The sequence below is a fragment of the Coenobita brevimanus genome, chromosome 1, assembly GCF_032717465.1.
Source record: "Coenobita brevimanus isolate Jiangsu-jjx chromosome 1, ASM3271746v2, whole genome shotgun sequence".
Lineage (NCBI taxonomy): Eukaryota > Metazoa > Arthropoda > Malacostraca > Decapoda > Coenobitidae > Coenobita > Coenobita brevimanus.
This window is the reverse complement of record NC_136954.1, coordinates 59,256,828-59,279,108: the sequence shown is the minus strand read 5'-3', so window position 1 is coordinate 59,279,108 and position 22,281 is coordinate 59,256,828. Positions and strand designations below refer to the sequence as shown.

The 22,281-nt window shown below is 40.3% G+C and overlaps 1 protein-coding gene across 1 annotated transcript in view; it reads left to right on the top strand.

Annotated features, from left to right (window-relative positions):
* Positions 1 to 230: 230 nt before the first annotated feature.
* vir (VIR_N domain-containing protein) overlaps positions 231 to 22,281 on the top strand; it is a 100,279-nt gene continuing 78,228 nt past the window's right edge. The window contains exons 1-7 of the mRNA XM_080271890.1: positions 231 to 309; positions 602 to 714; positions 5,406 to 5,541; positions 7,002 to 7,199; positions 16,245 to 16,307; positions 17,430 to 18,097; positions 20,641 to 21,269. Coding sequence (XP_080128016.1) covers positions 262 to 309; positions 602 to 714; positions 5,406 to 5,541; positions 7,002 to 7,199; positions 16,245 to 16,307; positions 17,430 to 18,097; positions 20,641 to 21,269 — 1,855 coding nt within the window. The 5' untranslated portion in view covers positions 231 to 261. The remainder of the gene's footprint in view (positions 310 to 601; positions 715 to 5,405; positions 5,542 to 7,001; positions 7,200 to 16,244; positions 16,308 to 17,429; positions 18,098 to 20,640; positions 21,270 to 22,281) is intronic.

Below are 22,281 nucleotides of genomic sequence, written 5' to 3'. Positions count from 1 at the left end.
ATTTAAAAAATAATAATCTGGTATTATATTTATTCACAGGAGATATGATATTTAAATTATCTCTTCATAATTATAGTTTATAGTAAATTTAGTATTTGGTGGGAGATTTAGTGGTAATACAAGATTTTTTTGGGGGGGAGGGGGGGAACTTGTTTTCTGCTACATTCTAGCGGAATGAGAGAAAAAGATCTGGGAACACTCGTCGAGTGTCGGCGTTTGTTTACAGTGTCAGGATGTGGTGAGGGCTGAGATGCTTTAAAAATGTACGAACTCCTTTTTTTCGACACATTCTCCCATGAAGTGAGCGATGTAAGTCACATTTTATGATGGATCGTAGCAAGTGAGAAGTGTTAAAAGGACATGAAATTGCCCGTCGGACTAGAGCAGCGATGCAGTGTAATTACAGTAATGAATTTGGCTATTGTACATGTATAGTTAATAGAGCATATTTTCACGTATTCAGTTATGTAAGGAAGTACTTTCACTGAAACCATTATGGATGATCTTAGGGTTTTGACATCAGGCAATTTATAGATACACTTTATAGTTAATTTATTCTTTTCATGTGACTCAACCATTTGTCTTTTCTCACATTGCACAGAAGGTACAGCTTGACTTGGTACAGTTTCCAAGACCAGTACAAGTTACAGAAGTGCGGGTCATTCCTCTTGGGGCGCGTGTCCAGGCTGACTTCCCTGGAGGAGTACGACTCGGGTTAGTAATATGCACCTATTACTAAGCCATACTTATGTGTTGTTAGATGACAGTGATCAGTTCTGTCTGAAGAGACCTGTAGCATGGAGATAATTGACCATGAATTGCCCTTTTAGTCTCATCATCTCTAAGCTGCATATATCCACTACCACTTTGAAGCTGTAGCCATCTAGAAGAAAGTTGGAAAATAAAAACGACAGTGATGCAGCAATTCGAACTGTTTTCTCATAGACCTACGATCTCAAGGAAAATAATCTGTTAACTTTTTACCAAATGGGCATGGCCTGTCCATGTTTTCTCTTGAAATGAATTTTCACAGGGTAATTGGCACGTCTCCCAGATTACCATACCTACTGGGGATTTTTGAAAACTTTTGGTACCACTGAAGGGTGTTATCTAGGATTTTGAATTCCTACATATTCCGCTGACATCACCATATCTATCACTGGATGTCAAACGCTGCGAATGCACATTTTACGTTTGATGCAATTTCCAGATGATGATTGTGGTAGGTGGTGGCGACCATCATCCACTCACATGATGTAGTGCTGCCTGCTTCTTCCTTAACCTTTATTATTCTTTTTCTGTGCCTGCCCTCCTTTCTTCTTATTTCTCTCATCTTTCCAGTCACTTCTTATTGCTTTTCTTTCCTTTACAGGTGACTTTACATTGAGTTACAGGTCAAATGGTTTCCTGTAAGCCAGGAAACCATTTGCAACGCTGGGTGGTAACCATATAACCAAACCATATGTGCTCCCTATGTGTCAGCAAGTGGGTTGGTGGAGGGTTAGTGCCCCTCCCCTTAAAACAAATAACCCGAAGTCAAATTGCCACCCTTTACGGGATTGTGGCGTCTGGCAATAGATAAATAGATAGTGTCCAGGATGTATGATTACTTTGGTGGAATTGTGTGTTTTTTGCAGAGGTTTAGGCTACATCAACTGTGTCCATTAATATGCTGCCATTTGCTTATCAAGGACACAGCGGACTGCAAGAAGTGGCATTCCTCAAGTTGCCTCTGGTTGCAGCTGTTCTTTATACAATACTGCTAAACTCTCGCTATAACAAACTCTTTTATAGGAAACTTCGGATATAACAACCCACCATTTCCAGAGAGAACTTCCGCCGGATATAGCAACCAAAGGTTGCTGTATCTGGTGGAAGTTCGCCCCCTGGCATGGTAAGTGTACACTAACAGTACTATATTACATTATAGGCATTGTATTTTTATATACAACTTCATACAGGATGGTGTTTACCGTACATGTACTGTATAACGACATAAACCATTGAATTCTCCATGTGAAACTTCATAGAGTAAGTTGTGGTTGCCCACGCAGGACCAAACGACTCCATGGATATAGCGACCTTGGGTCGGTAATTCCACGGTTATTAACGACCATTGGATATAGCGAACTTTCGGATATAATGACCCTCCCCTTCCCCCAATTACTTCGTTATATCGAGGGTTTACTGTACTCCTGTATATTAACTTTTTTCTGCCATCATATATATACAGTATATATTTTTTTTATTTGTTAGTTCACGTTCTTTCTGAATTGAATTTTGCCCTGAAGGGTTTTGAATCTTCAGTGTAATATCTCCAGGCAGTCCCAATTTCAGGGGGAGTTAGGTTTAGTTAGGATGGATGTATGGGGGGTCTGGCCAGTTAGTTTTGGCCAAGTTAGATTATTACTTTAGGTTTGGTCAAATCGCTAAGTTTTCCATAGCTTTGACTCGGTTATTAGTGTATTCTTTTGCGCATATTTGAGTATGTTTGATACACTGACGCGCCTAGTCAGAGCAATGGTTGGTAAACAACGGGGGTAGCCTAGTCGAAGAGTTTGTTGATATGCATATGACATGGGCAACCTAGCTGCTTCCTTAAATACTAAAAAATAGGTATATTTTTCTTTTCCCATTCACTTCCTGCAGTCACAATTCTACAATAAACTATCTGTGTGGCATATGTACCAGAATTAGTTGAGATAATGAGTTTGTTATAATATAGATGGAATCGGTGTGCCCGTTTGGTAAAGAATTACCAATAATTTTAGTACTAAATACATCTTAGGCAATTAACATTTGATTTTCAATAAAAAAAATATTGGAGAACAAACAAAATATACCTACACAGCAGTATTAAAAGAAAGCTGCCTGAATGCCCCCAATAGTGTGTTTACTGCCAATCTTGCCAACATGACATGACACCAGCACTTCAGACTCAGATTTATACAATTTAAAAACCATAAACGAAGAAACCATTTACAGTACAACGCTGGGTGGTAACCATATAACCAAACCATACTTGCTCCTTACTTGTCAGCACGTGGGTTGGTGGAGGGTTAGTGCCCCTCCCTATAAAACAAATAACTCAAAGTCAGATGGCCACCCCTTACGGGATTATGGCATCTGGCAATAGATAGATAGAAAAACCACAAATAGCATTGGAACCCTAACAGAAGTCATTGGAACCTAACTGGGGGGCCTTACTCCCCAGACCTCTTAGTGATTATAACGTATGGTACCTCCTAGTGCACAAGCTAAAATGTGCATTAGGCAAAACTTCTACCAAAACAATATTGTGCTTTAAGAGCATTAACCATGGAGCATTCAGCAATCACCATAAGACTATGCGATGGCCAAGGTTGGTGCAGTCACAAAGCAACTTCTTTTATATACAGTACATCACACGGGAGATATCCATTAAGAATAGACTCAGGAGAGCAGAATAGTGCTTGGTGATTAAATTAAAATGCTTTATATTCTGTAATATCTAAGATACAGCAGTATGAAGTACAATATTGGAACTTTCTATTTATGAACATTTTAGAAAAAATAAAAAAAAGTTTTTAGAAAGCTCAATATACAGTACATGCTTATCAATAAAAAATTACAAAAGTTCCTGTCAACACTTCATACCAATAGGAAATTTGAAAATAGCGGTGTCACTGTTGAACGTACAGTAATTACGGTAATGAAAGGTTTTGGAAGGGAATGCAACCACCAGCTTTGGGAACACCGTTAACCCTTAGGATACACAATTCGATTGACCGAACTTCCCTAAAAACCTGTACAGTATATGGAGTCGATTTTTCAGCTCGTACAGAAGTAAAAAGTTTTATTCCCAAGGTTTATAGTTTGAATTTACACACCTTATGCCTCAAACCAATAATTTTAGTATTAGATACATCTTAGGAAATTAACATTTGATTTTCAATAAAAAAATATTGGAGAACAAACAAAATATACCTACACAGCAGCCATACCCTGCAGTGACAGGAAAAAATACCATACTGTACAGTACTGTACATGATAAGAAAAATGAAGTGGGCACACAAAATGTTATGGCAAAATGGAATAACATATTGGTAAAAGAAAATAAAATCAGCGAGCAGTACAGTATGCTAGAATAGAATTAAGGAACAGTACAATCAGCTAGAATAAAACTGGCAACACAAGAAAAAGTCGGAGGGCACACAAAACGTAATGGTAAAATGGAATAAAATGATGGTAAAGTAGAATAATAACATGGAACAGTATAGTATGCCTAAGCTAGAATACAGTAAAGGAACAGCACAGTCAGGTAGAATGAAATTGGCTAGCAATACAAGAAAAAGGCAATGGGCAAACAAAATGAAAATGGTAAAATGGAATAAAATCAAGGTAAAATACTATAAAATCATGAACATTACAATAAGCTAGAATAAAACTAAGCAACAGTACAGTCAGCTAGAATAAAACTGGCTACACAAGAAAAAGGCAGTGGCCACGCAAAACTCAGTGGTAAAATGGAATAAAATCTTGATAAAACAAAATAAATTCAAGGAACAATACAGTAGGCTAGAATAAAATCAAGGAACAGTACAGTCAACTAGAATAAAATGAAGGCAACATTCACAGTTCTTCAGAGGGCATTGTGCTAACCTGCTAGCTCCTTGATGGACTGAGTCAACACTGCCCTCTTCTTTTCCCTGGTGAAGGGGCTATCAGCACATACCCCAAGAAGAGGCATGTAAGGAATCGCAAGGCCTGAAGCAAGTGGGAAATCACCACAAGCCACCACATGCACCACCAGCTGCTTGATTCTGACTGAGTCAACACTATCCTCTTCCTTTTCCCGGGTGAAGGGGCTATCATCACACTCCCTAAGAACAGGCATGTGAGGAATAGCAATGCCTGAAGCAAGTAGGAAATCACCACAAAAGCGACCACATGCACCACCATAACAACTTTCCTGGAGGAGATATTTACTGAGTCGACGTCGGGCGGGAAATGAGAACGACTGAGGGGGGACCTCTAGCTGATGCTGGGTAAATTACAGAGCCAGGTGGTGTGGAGCCACTGGGCTGTTCTTACCTGTCTGGGTGAGAAATGTTCACATGGCCAAAATTTCAACCTGGGGGTGAGAACTTTGTCCAAATATTTTGAAAAATGTATGATTAGTGGTTTAATACAGCCAAATCACAATGTACGAGTACTGGATTGTATGGATAGTGGAGGTCTGGATAATTGGGTGATTACTGTCTATTGATTTTTGTGTAGTAGTGTTACATAGTAATAAAGTAACTTTGGTCTGTCTGACCAAGCAGGGTCATTCCATGTAAGTTTCACAATTAGGATGTTTTATTACTTACAGTATGTTTCTTGAATATATTGCTTAGCTAATATCATGTCCTTCATTCTTCCAGAGCCACAAACCCCAGTCAATTTGAAATAGAGTTTTTTGTGAATGACCTTAGTAAACGAGGAGTTGGAACCTTTGAGAGTGTGGGCTGCCTGCAATACAATCAGCATGGCAAGATTCACATGGACTTTGAGAAGAAGGTACGGTGGTTGTTGTTTCATGTACGTATCTTATGTCAAGCAGCATTATACATGCAAGCTTACTGTACTCCTGTGCCCTCCTTAGTAAACTGATTCACTTATCATAAAGACATAGATCATTTTTTTCTTTCCATTCTTATTTTTGTAGCTATCTCTATCTATCTATCTATCTATCTATAGCCCGACGCCCTAATCCCGCAAAGGGTGGCCGCAGACAAAACGCCTCCAAGTCACTCTGTCACCCACCATTCGACTACCCTCCCCCCAACTCACCCCCCCCTCCCTCATATACCTCTCAACTCCATCCCTCCACCTCATCCTTGGTCTACCCCTCCCTCCACCTCACCTACATACACCCTCTTAGTCAGTCTTTCATTCTCCATTCTCTCCACATGTCCAAACCACCTCAGTGTATTTCTCCTAATCTTTTCAACCACATCCACATCTACCCCACAACGTTCCTTCACTTCTTCATTCGTCAACCTGTCCCTCCACGTCACTCCACATGCTCCTCTCAAGTAACTCATTTCCACTGCTCTCACTCTTGACTTGTTCCCCTCTTGCAAGGTCCACGCCTCACTTCCATACGTCAGGGTAGGGATTTTTGTAGCTACTGGTAATATATATATATATATATATATATATATATACTCATGGTTATTGTGTTCTCTCTGGCTCAATATTACTTTACAGTGTTATCCTTTAAATTGGAGTCTAGATCTGTATGTTCTGTTGTGATTTAAATTTTACTGCTTGTGTCATCATCATCATCCTTACCCTCTTTCCCATCCAAGAATAGGGTGAGATAGAATCTAGAAGCAAGGAAAGATAAAATGCAGCAGTAAGAAAAATTTTCACATCTCAAATGAAAATGGACCTCTTTGTCATTAATACATCATTCAGGCTTCTATAATTTTGGTTTCATCTCCCAGGCCCATCTACCTACGATTTTTTTTTTTTTAATTCACTTTGCATTCACCTGTCAGACAGCCAGTCCATTGACTATCAAGTTAAAAAAAGTGCCAGATCCTTGTCATTTGCATCCTTATACAATACATACTTTGGCCAGTCAACTTGATTTCCTGTCAGTTCACCACTCCTTCAACTTCGATACATATTTTTTTCAGCTGTGGTATCAGTTAATTTTATTGCTTTCTGTCACCTTAAGCAAGCATGGATTTTTTATTTATGGCGGGTATGTGCCCTGTTGTTTTTGGCAGATCAGTGATAAAAGACCAATGTAATTTATCAGAATATATACATTAAACATCTTACTGCACTTGCCTATACTTTTACGATTAACACACATGGAAGAAAAGTACATTTTGATTTGATTGTTGAAATGGATATAGTGGTAATTTTGCTCCGATTCCCTACCCCTCCCCCTTTTCCAAAGTGCTAGATCCAACCTTGCATTAGGAATACTGATACTTGTCAGCTTACTCTTGCATAATTCACAGGTGCCCACAGATGGAATGCTTCTTCGTGGAAATTTCAACACCATAACCCTGGCAGTTTATGGGGTCTTAACAAAAGTCCAGCGGGAGCCCACACCCCCAAAAGCTGCCAAGCGAGGGGAAGTTGCACCTCACCCACCCCCAGAAAAGGTCAACACCCATGATCGCATTCGAGACTGGCTGGAAGATACTCAGGAATGTGTAAGTCATCTGCTGTGCCTTTTGTTTGACCTCCTTGTCTTTCTTTTTTTATTTCCTTGTCATGTAGATTCCTAACTATTCTGTAATGTAAGTGCTTTAATTCATAATCATCTCTCTAGGTTATCTGCATTTCATCCATGCATGTATGCTCATAACCATGTGCATTCATTCACCTTCATTGTATTAACTGCAGTAATAATATAGTTAACCCCTAAAGACCTATGTCTGCCGAACGACAGTTTCGGAAAATATAGCTTAAAGTCCAGTGTCTGTCGATGATACAGAGCCTACCAAAAACTGGTGGTACGTAGCACCTCCTCTTTTATGACGTATGTGGGACAAGCCAGTGGGAACTACTGTAGCTGGTGGGGTATCGCTGGATTGGGCCTCGGGGGGGGGAACCCCCCTTACCTCTGCCCCAATGGGCTCTCTCCTCATTATGGCCTCCCAACCACCCATAACCCCATATACCCCCAGGATACTGTAGCTGGTGTGCTTAGCAAGCACGCTTCCTCCCAGCCTCCACTCCTCCTCCTCATCCCCAACACTTCCCTTCCTCCCTCTATCCACAACCACACTCCCTTCACCTTCATCCTTTCCCTTTGTTTCCAGGCATGTGGGGTTTTCCCTTGCTGCACACCACTATAATCTATATTTTCCATTCATGATCATTATTTCTCCTTGTTTTATGCCAAAGAATATATACTACAGTAGTCCCTCGATTAGCCGATGTAATAGAGCCAAAAGCATGTCCGGGGAGTGGCAGTGTCTGAATAATGAACAATATCCCTATACCCAGACCGAACCAATACCCAACCTCCAACCTATACCTAACCTATTTGTACAGTACCTCTTCTTACTTTGGCAGTGTTTTCCGGTCATTCAGGCATATTTAGACATCAAAACACACACAGGAATATCCAAAATAATTTTAAACACCAAGAAAACCATGCAAAAAAACTACTGAAATCCTAAAAATACCCTACCTATACACTACTGTATGTACAGTACCCTCCCAATTTTGGCAGTGTTTTCAGATCAGTCTGCCATATTTAGATATCAAAATACACATAGGAATATCCAAAGTAATGCTGAATACCAAGAAAACCATGCAAGAAAAACTTAAAAAATATATATATATACTGTATATGTACAGTCTATCTATCCACCTATTGCCAGATGCCATTACCTCTCTAAATTTTGGGAGTGTTTTCTGGTCATTCTGCCATATTGAGACATCAAAACACACATAGGATTATCTGCGATAATGCTAAACACCAAGAAAACAATTCATAAACCACAAAAATCAACAAAAACAGTTGGAAAGCAAGTTATCATTGTGACGAGCGATAACTGTTCTCTGGGCACAAAAAAAAAAAAAAAAAAAAAAAAAAAAAAAATCCACGGCCAAATATGCCACTGGAAATTGGTTATTTTGGTATAAATTGGATACCATAATCTTTGCTGGTGTTTATACTATAAGATAATAAAAACACAGAAAACTGATGAGTAAAATAAAACTGCTGTGAGAATAAATAGTATTCAAGAGTAAAACTTACCTTCATATAACTTCCCACCATCCTGGTCAAAATTTTGCCCACACCTTGCAGGAGTTAAGCATATGTGTAGATGCAGAATTTCATGAGCTTTCTCATGGATTTCATAGAATTTTTATACGACCAATAGTATTTGAATGAATTGCCAAAAACTTTTAAAAGTCACAGGTCAGTGCTGTCAGCAAGAAGGAGGAGTGGGACTGAGGGAGTGAAGGGGGGAGCCGGGAGGCCCAGCTAGCAAGGCGAGGAGCATGGGAGGGTATGGAGGAGGGACTGGAAGGGGGGAGAAGCGAGGCTGTGGGGAGGATTTTCACCCTTCTGTCACAAGGCAAATGGGCGCATTCACCTCACGTTTGGCTTGTGATCTATCTTGCACGCGTGTTGGCCATTGGGAAACAAACTCCCAGTGATTGGGCGACTTTGGACATTCGGTGTAGAGGTGGATGAGCGCTTTTACTCAACTTGTGGCTTGCGGTCTCTGTTAGATGTGTGGTGACAGTTGGGAAAGGCTAATCCCGGTGGCTGTGCACCTTTGGACATTCATTGGGAATGTGTATGGACGTTTTGACACTGCTTGTGGATTATGGTTGGTATTACTTGGGTGCTGGAGGTTTATAGGGAGTGATCAGACCAGCACACGACTTTGACCATTCAGTATAGGGGCAGACGGACATTTTAGCACAGGTTGTTGGTTATGGCCTATTTCCTGCACACGAGTAGAACCCAGCAACCACGATACCAAATGTTTAAACATGTCGGCTGCCTGGCTGAAGTTCTTGGGGATTTTTACGTTTGGATGATGGCACATAAGTTTGGATAATGGTTAAACCCTCCGTGATTGCCGGCATCATTTGAGCGTGGCTTAGAAAAGACGACGAAAATTTTTGGGAAGTGAACGAATGTTTTGAATATCTTGAGACTGACCAACACTACACTCCCATACACCCCATCAGGCAGTTCAGAACCTGCTGCCGTGATGAGTGGATTTTCGATTTTTTCAATCATGGCTATGCCTAGACAAGCACAACTACACCTATTATCTTGACCCAGACAGAAAATACCATCTTTGTCCTCCCTTGCACAACACACACAATCACCGTGCTTGCAAATGTGAATAATACAGGCATAAACAAAAAAGACATGAAAATAAGAGAAAAATACATTTTTGTCTTGGTATCTTTACCTGTTTGCTCAGGTTTGTTGTACTGGTTTGGATCATTCGATGCAGTGCAACTTGTAGAGAACTATAAAAACTTTTGGGAAGTGAACAAACATCTGGGACATGAGACTGACCTTCACTTCACGCTCTCACACCTCATTTGTCAGTTCACCACCTGCTGCTGTGACGAATGGATGTACGATTTTTTCGCTCGAGGCCAGACTAAAAACAGTTACACTCATTACCTCGACCCAGACAGAAAATATCATCTTTCTCCTCCTTTGCAAAACACACACAACCACCCTGTTTACGATTATAAATAAACACAGGCATAAACGAAAAAGATATGAAAATAAATGAAAAATTCATTAAGCTTGGTATCTTTACCTATTTGCTCAGGTTTGTTGCGCAGTTTTGAGTCATTTTACATATTCTTTGCCTTTTACAAGCATAACAGGAAAGTTTTCTTTGTTCACATGATGCTGTTGTGGATGGATAGGCCCCCCTTCCCTTCTTGCTAATTAGCTCATGCGAGGTGTGAATGGCAGGTCATCTTACATTTCAAACCTCACTGTCCAGCCTGTACACTCAAGGGACGACATTTATCTCATTTAGGTCTGAAAACAGAAACTCTTGCCTCCCTTTTCTAACAAATGCAACCACCCAGACTACAAAAATAAGTCAGTACTACCATAAACACAATAAACACTGAAAAATGCAAAATAAATTCAATATATATATATATATATATATATATATATATGTGAGATAGGTGGGGGCGCTCACCATCCACTCACTCGATGTAGTGCTGCTCTCGGATGTCTGCCCTTTCCTCTCCATCCTTCTGTCCTTCCATTCTCTTTTGTCTTTCTTTCCTTCATTCTTTCCTTGTCCTTCTGCCTACGGGTGACTTTACACTCCCTCTTCTGTCTTTCTTTCCCTCATTCTTTCCACTTCCTTCAGCCTGTGGGTAACTCTATGCTGAGTGACAAGCCAAATGGTTTCCTGTGCACCAGGAAACCATTTACTACGCTGGGTGGTAAGCATATAACCAAATTTGGGCGCCTGGTGGTTTAATGGGTAATTATTGCGCTCCAGTTGGATTGAGCCGGTGAAGGTTTATATCCAAGGGGTGGTTGGGGTTGATTGCTTATGTATTGCCACTCAGGGATGAGTGAGGCTGGTCACTCTGATCTTAAATATCGGGACCAACTGCCTAGCCCCGGGCTCCTGCGCTCCTCATGGGGCAATGTAGGATTGGATGATGGATGGATATATATATATATATATATATATATACTGTATATACAGTAGAACCTCTCTCATTCAGACTATATGGGGGGAAGGGTTGTCCAAATTAGCAGATTGTCAGGACCATCAGGGTAATCTCCAGTTCATACCAAACTCTATCTACATATGGTATGTTTGTTAATTATTAACATATGTGGCATATGTCAACCCTACGTAACTGCAAAAGATGAAAGGATACTAAAATAACAAAACTAATCGTGTACAATAGTTTTGTATTGCATAATTTACAGGTAAGGCCATGACAAGAAACTAGCCTACATTTTAAATTGTAGTAAGTAACTAAGGCCCGTGTAGGCAAAAAAATAAATAAATTAATTAACTGTAATATTTGGAATAAAAATAAAACTTATATAGGCAAAAAATACATTGTCATCTTTGGCATATTGATAACACCCATATGGGCAAGAAGCTAATGTTTGATGTACAAGTAAAGCACATTTAAGTACAAAAAATAACCTACAGTAATCACTAAACATTGCAGAATATTCTGACCCATTTTTGTGTAAGCAAACTCCTCCTTTTAACACCTTTATTCATTACAAAAGCTACACTTGCATTAAGGGGCATGGTAAGGAGGATTAACTTTTGAAATACCGCGCAAAAATATAAATGGTTGGTGAACTAGTTGATGGAATGAATGCTAGCATGTGTTTAAACTGGCGCTGATGTTGCGACCTAGCGTGATCCGAGACTAAACAAATGACGATCGCTTTCCGCGCCGATACTGAAAATGACTTTAGAATTACTTTCAACATATTTTTGGAGCTTATTATTTTTAAATTTTGTCCGGGTTAACAGAGCTCCGGATTAAAGGGGTCCGGACCAAAGACGTTCTACTGTATATATATATATATATATACAGTATATATATACAGTACCCTCGCGTCCAACACGCGTTTATCCAGCACGATTCGTGTCTAGCACGGAGAGCAATAATTAGTAAGATTTAATTCGGTTTAATTACTGTAACACGGGTGCATTAGCATAACACGGACCGAGCACTGAGAAGTGGGCGAAATCTGCAGAGTTCGCCTCTAGCACGATCACCCCTGGTCCAACACGGTCATACTGGACGTTCCCATGATGCTGACAACCAATAAAAACTTCCGATCAAGTAGCCTCCCCAGCCCACTATCGTGAGGTGATCGTGATGTCGCCCAATTTAAAACGCTTCTGCTCTCACGTGATGTTTTGTTTAAATTTCTCCCGCCACAGCGCCACTCAGTCGCATAATTCGCATTGGAAGGTGCTTTTTTTCTTTGCTGCATTTTCTGTCCTTGTTACTGCATTTTACTCTGCTCACAATGCTTAGGAAGCCTTCTGAGAACCCCAAGAAGCGGCGGCACCTCCCTCAGGCCACCAAGCTAGAAAGCATCGAGAGGAAGAAGAAAGGGGAGAGGAAAGTGGACATTTCCAAGGCCTACGACATGAATGAAGCCAACGTGAGGACCATAATAAAAAACCAAGACAAGATCCTGGCAGCAGTGAAGGCTTACAGAGTGCTGGGACAGGCAGAAGCAGGACCTTCCATGGCTGTGGACAAAGATAGTGATTCTGAGTGTGATTTCGAAGGAATTATGAGGGAGGTTGAGGAGGAGCAGCAGCCATCCTCCAGGGACCCATTAGGACTACCTACAGCCTTGGATACCACCTTCCATTCCAAGCAAGCCCACCAACACTATCCTAAAAGGTTAGTTATCATTCATAGCACAGTACCATTTATTATAATTACAGTAGTACCGATATATGTATAGGTATATGGTAGGTGTTTAGGGTGACTTTTCCAAGGGTTGCTGACATAATTCATTTTTCCCCATAAGTTCTGTTGTTTGTCCAACACGTTTTTGGTCCAGCACGGGACCCATGCATGACAGTATTACCGTGTTGGATGCGAGGGTACTGTATATATATATATAAATATATATATATATATATATATATATATATTTATATATATATATATATATATATATATATATTTTTATATATATATATATATATATATATATATTTATATATATATATATATATATATATATATATATATATATATATATATATATATATATATATATTTATATATATATTTATATATATATATATGTGTGTGTGTGTACAGTAAATATATACAGTATATGCGTATATATAAATTTGAACCTTGCATATTATATACTGGTACTGAAAAACTTCAAAATACACATATCTAATTATTTCACACCTTTTCAGCACCATTGATAATGTTTTTAGGTTAAAAAAAAAAAAAGATGCAATGTTGCATCACTGCAATACCTACGTGTGACTATTATCAGCTGCCTAAATTTATGCAACTTCCGCATTCGATTGCACACCACAGGGTAGTTCTAGGAAGCTGAAATTCACATTGCCAGGTGCGTCAAAACTTCCTCTTCAATATGACAAGAAAAAAAAATTGATTTTCGAAACTTCAAGAAATGGTTGCGGGGGCAGCCTGTGGGGCCCGATAAATTCCACGTGGTTGGCCACGGAGGGGTTAGTAGAGCCAAGGTCCAGTATCCGTATAATGAGGGATAAATGAGGGATCACTGTACAGTGAGTCCTCGAAATACGAAAACTTGATATACGAATTTCCGATGGTACGAAAGCAATGAATGTAGGACAAATTCCACAGTATGAAAGTTATCAGTCTCGATGATATGAAAGCGATACGAGAGGAAATACAAAAAATTCAAAATGGGCATGCTGCACAGCGCTGGGCTCACTTGCGGCGAGAAAACAAACTAACCCCTCTCTAGTAAACACATTTTCGCGCGCTTCTCAGTCAAGTCACGTCCGTCCTCTCCATTCAGCTTCGCTGTACGTTATGCAGTTTTTCATTGTTCTTCCTCGTTCTTTCACCATGCCTCTCAATTGCCCTGCATCGTCTCCAGCATCCGGGGAACCAGCTGTCAAGAAGAAACAGCACTGTACTCTGACTCTGGAGAGGAAATTGGACCATCAACAGCTTCAGAAACACCTGCACCTGTCGAGGAAGTACCAGATGAACAACAGGGTCCCACCATGTGACTTAGCACCATATCAATGTCACGAATCTCCAGCCACAGCACAGGTCTATATTGAACTATACAGTGTACTAATACTACAGTAATTAGTTGTATGTTTTATTTTTTATGTTTGTACAATAGTATAGTACTGTATACCTGTATTGCATACTTCTAAATAGGAGGGGTAAAGTTTAAGTGGGGGGTCCAATGGGGTCCTGGAACACATCCCCCCCTTTATATGTATACTGTATTTCAGTGGGGAAAATCACTCCAATATACGAAAGTTCAGATTAAGAAAGTTTTTTTTGGTCCCTATCCCTTTCGTATTTCGAGAACTTACTGTATATTGTTTACAGTTATGTATGTATGGTTATTAGCCATTCTGTTGCAGATTCAAGGGGAGACTTTTTTTTATTTTGATTGTTGCTATGGTGGTACTTTAAACTGGCGGCTAGGTTGGGGTAGCAACCTGTGGACAGTGTTGCTATGTTTCCCAAACCAGCAATGTGAAACGGCTGTTATATATGTAAAAGGCATCACAAATAAGATAAACACATATGAATACAATTTTAATGTATGTATTATAATATGTGAAAGAACAGTAAACTTATTGTGCATAAAATATTTATACAGCAATACAGAAACGTGGCATACATACAGTATTTTACAGTGTTGCTAAAAGAATGTAGTCACTTTTATTGGCTTTTACTGTTGTTCTGGGGTGGGTAATAATGTCAAGTTATGATTATAAGATAACGTGCTGGAATATAAGTAAAAATATGCCAATTTCTTAGTAAAAAAAAAAAAATACATTAAACCCTCGTGAGCGGCAACACTCGCACAGACCCAGTCTGACCCGGACATGTCTTCAAAAAAATGTGCCAAGACTTTTACCTCCTGGGTGGTGTGGAAATAAAGTTTAATTTACGATATGTACAAATATAATGTAAAAGAAAATAACCAAAATTCATCCTAAAATATCATAGATGAGAGAGAGAGGGGGGGGGGAAGGCAGGCCAGGAGCAGTGTTGAGTGCATTTTCAGGCTGGAGGAGAGATGGAGGAAGGGAGGGAAGGAAGGAGGGAGAGAATGATTGAATGAAGTCAAATCATGGTGCCGCAGCAGCGAGGTCATTTGGTGCCATATGTAAAACAGTAATAAATATTTTTAAATATATATATAATATAATAAAAACAGAAAATAAAGAAATGAAAACACAAGTTTATGACCGTCACTCATAAAAGAAACAAAATTCCCCAGAGTGACCCACATCTCCCCCCAGGAGAGAGAGGGGGGGGGGGATCGCGTGCATGGAAAATGTGGCAACACTGTACACAGGTTGATGCCGCACCCTAGCTGCCAGTTTAGAGTAATACCACCATAGTACTGTAGCCATTGGACATATGAGCATAAGAGATACATTTTCATGTGTGTAAATTCAAGCACTTGAAATCTGTAAGGAAAAAAATTACAGTCCAAGAAAGTTGAAAAATTGGACCCTAATTGCAGTTCTGGGTATAGGTTCTCTGAGAAATGATGGCCTTTAGGGGTTAATTAGCCTTGGTTGGTAATGATAAGTTCTTGTATTCAACATCAATCATTCTCATATTGTCAGTATTAGCCTTTGTTAATAGAAAACAAATGCTTTTAATAACAGTCATGCATTCCATCAGCTAATTCTGTCACTATCATGCATTCCATCAGCTAATTCTGTCACTATCATGCATTCCATCTCCTAATATATTCATACATCAGAATATGTTGCTTACTTACATAATCATAATAGATGTCTTGCACTTCCCAAAATTCCCATGACCAGTAGCCCAGGTAGCTCATGTTCTGTGTACACTTGTTAGAATGTTGACAAGTTTCCTCTTGGTTTGGAAAATTTGCAGTATTTCCACGCATGCACCTTCTCATCAGGTACTCAAATATTTGGACTTCTGCTATAATTTTTTCACTTGTATTGCATGTCTGTCATTAGCATTTATTTCTACAGCGCAAGCAGCAGCCATTTTCCCATGACCCTTCAGAGGAAAACCAGCCCGAGTGGGATGCCAAGGTTAGAGTTTACAGCTGGTGGAAGCCACTTGATATCGGAGAAGGAACACCACTGTCAGTTTTGTTAAGGAGCCACCTGACTGACCAGACCTTACATTACAGTATTTACCATAGAATATCAGTGATCTAGGGAACTGTATGACACCCAGGTTCTGATAATCCATAAAGCTTGCCAGGCATCTTTGATTTATATCCATACTCCAGCTTGGGTTAGGTTTATTTTCCTTTTACACAAGTATTTTTATTTAGTGTGTCATGCGAGGTGTGTTGTGTTTGCATTTCTGTTCATCATTGTGTCGATGAATTATATACTGTTTCTGATCAGTATTGCATAGTGCTGTACCCATAGGGATAAAGAAGAATGTTACCTGCAGGGTACATTCAGTATGTTATAAAAGACACCTTCAAGGGGTAGGATTTGGAGGCTAGGACCTCTCTCTTCCCCTTTGTTTTAGTTTTGGGATGACGTGAACCTTATTATTCTCAGCAGCTTTTTGCCTCCAATGGCACAGAAAGGAGAAGCTGCAATTTTCTTCAGATTCGGAACCCTAAAGAAGATATCAAAAGCAGTGCTTAGGGTCTCCCCGTGGCAATGATTTGTTAATATTGTTAGTGTGCCTTATTGTAGAAGTGCTAGATACCAAGGTTTCATGACTGAAAAGCAAGAATGTATTTTTGGACGTAAGGTATGCAAATAGACAAAGTAGGTGATTTAAAGAAAGTTAAGATAAGCCACTGAGCAATACAGTACTAACTAATTCAGTCTGTATATTGTAACCTTTTTGACATTAAATTTTTCTTCAGAATGTAAGTCTTGGGAAGTTGGGTGGACCCAGAAGCAAGGTGGTGATGTTCTGTCTCTTGTAAGATATCTAATGGTTAATCCTGTTGGTTGGAGTTGATTTGGCATACAGTTTTAGTTATCACATTCCTTTCTTAGCTGTTGTGGTGACCCATGTGTTTCGTATGTGGAGTATTGTGAAAATTTTTTTGATTAATTGCTTTTTATTTACCAAAGGAAGCAAGAAGAACATTACCTTGATTTGTGGTATACTGCAGTGGATATCTCTCATCAGGCATTGGCAATTTCTAAGATTGATGCAATATTTTGTTTACCCCACAGCCACCAAGGTCACCCTTAGAATATGAAGAAGTAAAGCAGTGGGAAGAAGAAAGACCAGAGCACAACAGAGATTATGAGAGGGAAAGAGAGCGGGAGAGGGAACGTGAAAGAGAGCGAGAACAGAGGAATTACCGAGGGGAGAATCGGGAGAGAGATAGGGAGAGAGAGAGGAGGAGATCGGTGGAACGATCATGGAGTAGAGAGAGATCATGGGAGAGGTCCAGGAGGGAGGGAAGAAGGGAAAGTGGCCGGGAAGGTGAGAGGGAGAGGGAAAGAGACAGAGACCAGCATCGAGAGAGGGAGAAAGAATTTGAAAGGGATAGAGATTATGAAAGAGAGAGGGATCGTGACAGGGATAGAGAAAAGGAACGAGATAGGGATAGAGAGAGAGAGCGGGATACCAGGGAAAAAGAAAGAGAACGAGATAGGGATAAGGAAAGAGAAAGAGAGAGGGAGAGGGAAAAAGAAAGAGAGAGGGATAGGGATAAAGAAAGGGAGAGAGATCGAGAGAAGGAACGTGAGAGAGAAAAGGAGCGAGCACGTGAGAAGGAGAGAGAGAGGGAACGAGACAGCCAACGGCGTCAGAGCAGAGAGAGTCGTGACCATTTTGAGGATGAGAGGAATACCGTGCAAGAGCTGCCGGCTACAAGAGGCAGACGCAGTACTGAGTAAGTTCACCAGTTGTTTATACAGTATCTTTCATATGTCGTTACAGATTACATAAATAATGTACAAGAGTGTGTTAATATGCCATTTGCGGTAATATACTAGTAAGCCCACGAGAATAGCTTACCATTCCATGCGTTGCACAGTAAAACCTTGATAAGCCGACTCTTCAGAAGGCAAAATTTCCAGTTAGTCGAACTCTGACTGAGGTGTGACTTTGTGTTTATTCATAGAGTTACATTTTAGTTTTTTATGTTCCAAGTGCTACATTTTGGTTTATTATATTGCAAGTGTTGCATTTTTGTTTAATTGATTCTAAAGCAATGTAAATAAGTGTAGAACTTTACATAATTAAGTGACTTTTGCACCATTCACCTATGAAACCTCCTATCCTAGCCTAGCCTGTGACATGGCCAGAATTGTTTTTATTATTTATTTTTATTGTCTGGGCTCCTACGCTCCTCATGGGGCAATGTAGGATTGGATGATGGATGGATGGATAGATTGTTTTAAAAATGGCTGTTTAGTATTAATAAACAAATAATCTCATAATCTACGATTATTGGGGAGGTAGTATAGTTTTTTTTACAATTATTTCTGGTTAGTCGGAAAATCCGGTAAGTCGAACTACCTTAGAGCCTCATATAATTCAACTTATGAAGGGTTTACTGTACATACTTTGTACAGACACTGTTATGATGAGGTGGTTATTGCATATAGTATCCCAAATTTCTTAAAGGTTTAAGTAATCCAAGTTAGCAGTATGTATGATTTCAAGTGTAATTGAAAACATAATGAGGGAAAATTTGTCAGTTTTGTAATAATTTAGTTCTAAATATCAATATTTGATTAGCCATCCCTTTTCCCTTTAAGTCAAACATCACATTGATAGAGGCATAGGACCAGTACTCTAAGGACGACAGAAGAATAGGAGGAGGAAAAATGATCATAATGACCATTGCCAATGGACCTTTTTATTAAATACAGTACTTTGTTTGGTAAAGGAAAATTAGGCTAGTTCAGTGATAGCAGGAAATTAAAGATTTTGTCCCTGATGCATGTCCGTAACCCCTACGCACTGGTTGATGTGTACAGCCATCATGATTTTGGGCACAGAGCAACGCTGGTTGATGTGTATAGCAGCAAGCATCTTCCCGCCGCCTTTTGAACCTGTGGCCATTTTCTTTGACAGCCGTAGGGTAGATAGGTACCTTAGGTACCCCACTGATGTGTGGCTCAGTCTATACATGGCACTAGTAGAGTGTAGAGGGATGCCTTTCTCATCCTCCTCGTCTGATTCTGCTCCCCGATGCTTGGGGCCGACTGCATCATCGACCTCCGCAAAAGTTCTGCCCTTACCGCCGGGGAAAAGGCTTAATGACTGAGCAGGTGTGTGGGAAATTATAAATAGTAAACAGGTATGAACAAGTGTTTTTTTTTTTTTTTTTTTTTTTTTTTTTTTTAATACTACAAAAGTGTAATGTAAGTTATTATTAGTTATATCTAGTAAGTGTTATGATTTAAGTGTTTGATAATAAGTGTTACTGTTTATGGTTATTTGTGAAACAGTGATTGGAAATACCTTGAGTAACCCTACCTGCTACATGAAAGAAAACCAGGAGTGCGCAGGCAGGAAAGAAAATTACCGGGTTGGCTATAACTAAATTTTTTCCCTCGTTACTCAGAAAATAATTGTGAATATGTGAGAATAAGCATCTTTGTGATATGAGGTACAAAAAATGTAAGTTGTGTATAACTTGAGTAATATTTTCACGATGCTCTTGATTAGTACAAATTAGTCACAATTTTAGTACAGGTAATTACCTCTTACTTAGCCATACTGCGTGAAACAGCCAGAGCATTTGCTTCTCAAAGTGCAGTCACCCATAATCGTGATGTCAAGTGCAAATATAAGTGCTTTAATAAAGGGAAATTATCATAATTGACGCAAGAGGTGAGTACAGAAAATCAAAGAGCTCTTCTTTTCCCACACACCAACGGGGCATAGTGGCACTATGAAACGGGCAGAAAACCATATGGGGAGCCACGTAAACAGGGTGATGACTCATCCTTACAATGGTGATTAAGGAAAAATTGAAGATTGAGTGGAAAATTCCAGGTTTTCTCAAATGAAGGCTGGGCAGTGCTACAATCTCCACTCTGGTCAGTGCTGCCAACGCTAACCAGTAAGTCTAAGGTCTCAGCCAGTGGCACACGCTTGAAATCAGCCCGCCAAGACACAGAAAACCAGTCATCTTTAACTTATCCTTCATCAACAAGATCACTTGGAGACCTGGGGATACTTTCATTTGAAAGAGGACGAGTAGTTGAGTCTTCTGTATTTTCAGTTTTTTCTCTAATAGTTATAGTTTGCCAGATATTACAGTTTGAAATAAGGGTATTTTTTCCAAAATCACGGAAATCCCTCATAGGGAGGAGTGGGAGACATCAGAAAACCCCCGGTTCATAGAGGTTAAGATAGTAACGGCTCGTAGGGGTGAAGATAGTAATAATCCAGGCTTTGACATGTTGTTGCTCATGACAGGGGTGAGTGGGATGAGCGGCGATCTGAGCGGTCTGACAAGTCTGGTCGACGTCCACGCACACCGGTAGATCCCTCCCAGCCTACCCCAACAGCCCCTCCAACTCCCTCAGTCTATCTTGTTGAAAATGTTAGTGATGAGGGAGTTAATACTAGGGTGCCAGAATACCAGAGAGGACAGCCAGATAGGAATCTTCCCCGAGTTCCAGAATACCAGGCAGCACAGAGCGACAGGGGCATATCCAGAGGTATGGAGTATCAGGGTGGACAGGCAGATAGAGCTCGAGGGCCAGAATACCAGGGACAGAATGATAGAGGCCCCAGAGGTGCAGACTACCAAGCAGGAGTAACTGAAAGGAATCTCTCTCGAGGTCCAGAGTATCAGACTGGCCAGGGAGATGCAGGTCCTTCAAAGGGAGCAGCTGAATTCCAGGGAGGCCAAGAGAGAGAAGCAGAGACACCCAAGCAAGTACTGATCCCTCTGTCTCTTCCTGCGGAGGACATGGAGGCCATTAGTGATGATGAAGATCTGCCAGACTTGCCACCACAGACACCAGATGCAGCAGACGAGGATTACACTGCCGAGGAATGTATGGAGGATATGCCGTTAGATGATCAACACCAGGATGAAGGTACATATTCCTTTCACCTTTCTGCCTTAACTGGTCCAGTTTTTGTTCATAATGCTTATTTTGTTTTGTTTATAAAGGCTCCAACATGCTTGCATGAGTTGGCCTTGATCACTTAATGATGCTCTCCATGCTTGCTCAGTCTCTAGCAGCCTCTCTGTGTAGTCCCTTATATCTGAGGTCACACAGTATGACCTCGTTTTAATTCTTTTTCGGTCTGCTTCTAGCAGCTCTGCCTTCGACATTCATGCCTCTCCCCCTCTGTGCCCAGTTGTTGTCCTCAATCCTCTCCACATGGCCAGACCATCTCAGTCTACTCTGTGTCATCACATCACGAATACATTCAGGTCCCATCCTTCTTCTTAGTTCTTCATTTGTAGTTTTAACCCCCCAGACATGTCATTCAAGGAAACATTACCGATCCATCTGACCATTTTCGCCTCTGTCGTTTGAACCTATGAATATCCTCCTCCATTACTGCGCAGCACCTCCATACAGCCTTTCACTTGTGACACATGCTCCATAGAAGAACCTCTCAGCAAAGGTGGAGAACCCTCTCAATGTGATTAGAGGCAACAGCTCTCTGAACATCTTTCAACTACTCTGTATCCTTGCAACCAAGCTAGCTCTGGTCCCACCTACAACATACTGGTATATCATATACCCCAAATAACAAAACTCTGCACACTGAAGAGGCTTCCTAGCAAGATTAATCCTTTTCTGCCTCTGCTTCTGTGTGCTGTCCTTGACATACCACTTGCTTAAAAGCAGCATTATATCACTAGGTCTTGTCCTTCATCAGTTTTCCCACGTTGTATTTTCAAATTTACGCAGGAATCATTATTTTAGACCTATGCATGGTCATAAATATACCCAGGTTGTTTTGTGGTAGGTGGGGGCACTCACCATCCACTCACTCGATGTAGTGCTGCTCTCGGGTGTCTGCCCTTTCCTCTCTTCCATCCTTCTTTTCTTCCATCCTCTTCTTTCTTTCCTTGTCCCTTTGCCTATGGGT